General features: G+C 46.1%; 1 protein-coding gene across 2 annotated transcripts in view; it reads left to right on the top strand.

The window, feature by feature from the left end:
- Nucleotides 1–4,084: 4,084 nt before the first annotated feature.
- The window catches only part of LOC135825017 (tumor necrosis factor receptor superfamily member 16-like), a 112,174-nt gene continuing 111,341 nt past the window's right edge, over nucleotides 4,085–4,917 (top strand). For both annotated transcript variants that reach the window (XM_065337753.1, XM_065337751.1), the window contains exon 1: nucleotides 4,085–4,279. In XM_065337753.1, coding sequence (XP_065193825.1) covers nucleotides 4,262–4,279 — 18 coding nt within the window. In that variant the 5' untranslated portion in view covers nucleotides 4,085–4,261. The remainder of the gene's footprint in view (nucleotides 4,280–4,917) is intronic.

The following is a 4,917-nucleotide window of genomic DNA, read 5'->3' as shown; positions in this document are numbered from 1 at the left end:
TCAGTCAATCTTCCCCAAGATGGAAATGCACTGATTTGTTGTCACGAGGCAGTTTCACTGACACAATGTCATGTTTGTGACATCAAAACGGTTACTTCATGGAATACGAGTACATGTATTAGCTTGAGAAGCTTTTTCTTGTCATCAGCATACAAGAAATCTTCCTACTACTACTACTAGCACACTGGCACTGCGTTTGTGGATCCCATTGTATTTGACATCATACTAGAGCCTAGTAGAGGACGAGTGTCGTGGAGTTCACATAATTATCACAGGGATAAAAATACATTTCTCATGAAATAAAATAATAATTGATGATAGCTAGACGATCGTATACAATTGATGCAAAGTCCTTGCAGTCCTTGAGGACTATTACGAAGTGGTTGATTACTTTTAGGGCATTCATTCAAGCAACATAAACAAACGCGATACGATCCTTGAAAATGGAAAAAAAAGTCAAGCATAACGACAGAACAGCAGACCAATCGAAACGAGCAAAAGCTTCCTTACCTCAGTCATCGTCCTGCCATGTAGTTGGACAGCCTTTTGACACGGTGGTACAGGCAGCTCTTGTCCAGTCAAACAGGGTATCCTTGTGGCGTCGAACGAAAGAGAGTGTCAGTGTATCTGACTCGTCAGATTGGAATTGTGCTGAACTTTTCTCGTTCTCCGCTTTCTGCTTTCATCCCTCGCTCTGATGAAACCGTTCAAACGCCTTACTGGCAGCAATGGCCAGCCAAACAGGGGATCCTTGTGGTGTCGGACGAAAGAGAGTGTCAGTGTACCTGATTCGTCAGATTTGAACTGTGCTGAACTTTTCTCGTTCTGCAATTTCTGCTTTCATCCCGCGCACTGATGAAACGTCTTCAGAGAACCACAAGACGCTTTCCAGATTTGATTTTGAACGTCTCCTTATCCTCCTTGGTTACCTCGAGACAGATTACTGTCAGCAACTGCACAGCAGAACTGGCAGCCATGGCTGAAGTGAAGAAAGGAATGCGCTGCCACGAGGCAAGCAAAACTGAAAAGTTGTTTGTTCTCTTTCGGGCACAATAACACAGGACGTCGAGGACGGCGTGACTGGATAAACTGGACTCCTGGACCGTGAATAGGGGACTTGTAGAAAAAGTGTACTCCTTATAGGGGATTGCGCGGCAGGATGAAGCTGATCAAAACTGAGTGGACTCCTGGACTCTGTATAGTGGATTTTGGACCAATGGACTCTATATAGGGTGCTGGACATCATATAGTGCATGGACTCTATACTGAGTCCTACACTATATACAGTCAGATGTGTTGAAGCTAGGTGTCAGGACGTCGAATGTCTCAGTACTCTGTCAGTTGTGTGCCTAGTTGTTGCACTTTCTGACTGTATATAGTATCTAGTTACAGTGGTGGAGAGTTACTCTTAACTCGTTTTTAATGAAAATAATTGTGTGCATTTATATGTACATGTACATGTACATGATGCCAACGTTTTTCCACTCCAAAAAATGAAATCACTCTTCCACGTGCACACGGAGGCTGATGTGTTTACGGTGTATTTTACTTTTCTTAAAAGTTGCATTTGAACCAACGCATGTGGCCGATTGGTTTGCAGGCCTGCCTGCGAATCATGAGGTCCCGAGTTCAAGACCCGCGCTGGTAGCAGGGAGCGTGTAAAAACGACATTTTACGCGTGTTGAACAGCGCCGACACCCACGGTCAACTGGGTACGGGTACTCATAGCTCGGAGTGAGAATAAAGCTGTGTTCACAACTGGCGCGTGGACGCGGTACGCTTGCGGTTCATGCGCCCCCAAACGCGCGCTCAGCCTTTCACAAAAAACAGCAATCCGATTTGTATTTAGCTCGTGCGACACCTTCGAGTACTAATTTTTTGACCCCGCCAGTCAAAGTGACTGGCATGTACGCTGATACGCGCCTGATACGCGCTGAAAATTCCAACATGTTGGAAGTTCCATTTCGGCGCGTTTCCGTACGCATGGCGCCCCAAAAGCCAGCAAAAATACGCACAAACGCGTGGTTTCACGCGTACACGCGCCAGTTGTGAACACAGCTTAACAAGGATGCAGTTTACAGGGTTATGGGCCGTTACACGCCCGATTGGTTGAGAGACTAACCTCCTCTCCCCTGAATCACTTGTGAGGTCTGCATTCGCCACTAAGGTTGACAGGCACAGTGCAGTGTGTGGCCTGCGGATGCGAAGGCCAGTTTGTGTGTTTCTGAACATTCAAGCGATGCCGACGCGGATCCAGCGAATATTACATGTATACCGAACGCGCTTATACATTGTACATGGTTGTACATGGGAAAGTAAGCGACTGAGGTTTGAGATTTCCAGAAGTGGCTGGCATGGATGAGGAGAGATATACATAGGACTTCGAAGTAGAAGAAAACAAGCGGTACAATCATGTACATGTACATGGACATCTGGTAGCACATGTTGAAGGCTAGGATATTGCAGTAACTAAAGACCACCGTGACTAGCGATCAGCCTGGTACTACAGACCACTTCGCCAGGCACAGACGGTCTCACATTCATTATCATTATTGTTATGCGGTGCAAACCTTTTTAAACTAATAACCACCTGCCACTAAAGACCGCTCTCTCTGGCACCAAGGGATGTTCGTTAGTCACATGTTTTACAGTGTAGTGAAGGCTTGTATCGGTTGATTGGTTGGCGGCGCAGCAATACTATAATTATACTGAAGTATTTCGCTCCTCGATTTCGATCTTGTACTGTAGAGCACTCTTAATAGGACGCACTTGCGCTGGTTAGCTTTATGCTTTGCCCGCTGCTTCTAGCAGTTTGAGCACTCTCAGCGCTAGTACATCGAGCTGTCCTAATGTCTGTGGTTCTAGTAGCCATGGCTGACAGTTGAATCCTATTTTAAGCTCGGAGTTGCACTGATGAGGCCTCATTGGCCGAAACAGTCTGGCTGTCTGCATCATTGAGTATACTGAAGTATTATAATGATGGTGTCATCGAAGACTGGTATCGAAGGCCAATATGTAAGGGTAGTATGGAAGGGCAGTTCATGAAGTTTCACCGCCTATACATTGCAACAAAGTCTGAAGAAAATGTTGAACGGTCTCTACTGGGATGACGACTACACCATAGCTCAGTGGCTAGAGCATCGCTTGCTACAAGTTGGGTCTTCACATTGGGTATAGCATCATCTTTTCACTTTTCTTCTTCCGTTTTGCCTCACCGGCTCTCTTTGAATTTGTATGTCAAGGCTGTTGAGTTGTTCGATGTTAAATAAATACTACTACTGCTACTACTACTACTACTACTACTACTACTACTAAGTACTACAAGCGGGGATCCCTGGTTCGAGTCCTGGTGGTGACAGTCAATTGTGTCCTCCATTGTTTCTCGTGTAAGTCTTTCCCTCAAACCAGTGAATAGCATAATATACATTTGCTCAAAGGGTTAACGACCTATGGCGATTAGCTGCGCTCTGGAGCAGGCTTTGTGGCATCCACGAAGTTCAGCGTGGCCTCGTTTTCTTGGCAGCGGAAAGAGCGTGCCCTAGATTGTCAAAATCAAGCAAACAGAGCGTAAGTTATGGTGGAAATGGTGGTGTGAACTGCAATTGCGTATTTTCACGCGTTCAGTGCCACCTCAAAGGGTTAACCAGCCTTCCAGTTTATCATGTGCTCCTTCACCAGTCTTACATTTTGCTCCTTCATTTTTTTCTTTTTTTCCGGTGACGGATTCCAGCATTGGCGCAATATTATACTGACAGCTGCGATTGTGCACAATAATCCGCGCCGTCTTTTGATTATCCGCGCTGTCTACTACGTACATTTCTCTGGACAATTGACTGCTGCTGAACGCTGGATGCTGTTTCACGTTTTTGGCATTTTGAGCGTTGCTGGCGGTGGCCTTTTGGGGGAATACCCAGGGGCGCCTCTTCCGATAATAGTACATTTAGGTCACAACCTATCCGTTGACCTGTCAACATTGGCATGGTGTGACGTCAATCTGCCAATGCATTGCTGCACGTTTTTGGCCATCTCAACCTCCAGCCTCCACCATCATCATATAACCATGCTTTTTCCTTCTGTCTCGCTGATTCTTGATCGTTCACGGTCGAGATCAGACGTACAAGACTGTCTCTGCAAACGGCGTGAGGCGTTCGCCTCTCGCTTTCGCTCTTCAAGCAATAGATCAACCTATTGCTAATCACTTGAAGTCGTAATCGCCTCAAGATTGGAGCTCCCGCAGGCATACATCGGGTTCAGAATTGAAATGGGGACTAACATCAAGGTGAGTTTATCACTTTCTGTCCTATTCTGTGTTACGGTACCCATTTGTACATGAAACGATCCTAGATCGTGGTTTCCAATCTCAGGTTGGATGTATACTACATTGTAATCAACCACTCCTCAACTCCCTCACCATTCTAACCACTCCTCCTTTATGTCAACGTTTCGCGTCGTCAACACGAGAAGGGCACATTCACTGAATGCGGGATCTGATTGCACAAAATCCCGATCAGGCGTGATTCCAATGCGGCACTACCACTCTTGTACACTTTTTTTGTGTTTGGAGATCTGGACTCTGGGATGCTGTGATTATTGTTCGTTCTTATAGGATATCTGTAGATCCTTATTCTGCAATGTGTAACATCCTTGAAGCTATGCTGCATTGACGCGGTGTCGATAGTTTGTGAACTTGGTCCTCTATCAGCAAGAGTGTGACCTTATTGCGCCCTGCGAACAGAACGCGAGGGAAGGGGGGGGGGGGGTGAGGGTAGTGAGCATTGACTAGGACTAACAGCTGTATAGGCGTCGATCACGTGACAAGCTTCTTTGTTCCGTATAGATTACTAGTACAGTCAGACCTGTAATTAAAGACCACCGTGACTAGCGACCAACCTGGTACTACAGACCACTTCGCCAGGC

This window comes from Sycon ciliatum, chromosome 9 (genome assembly GCF_964019385.1).
Source record: "Sycon ciliatum chromosome 9, ocSycCili1.1, whole genome shotgun sequence".
NCBI lineage: Eukaryota > Metazoa > Porifera > Calcarea > Leucosolenida > Sycettidae > Sycon > Sycon ciliatum.
Note: the sequence above shows the minus strand (reverse complement) of the source record. Positions and strands in the feature narration are given on the sequence as shown.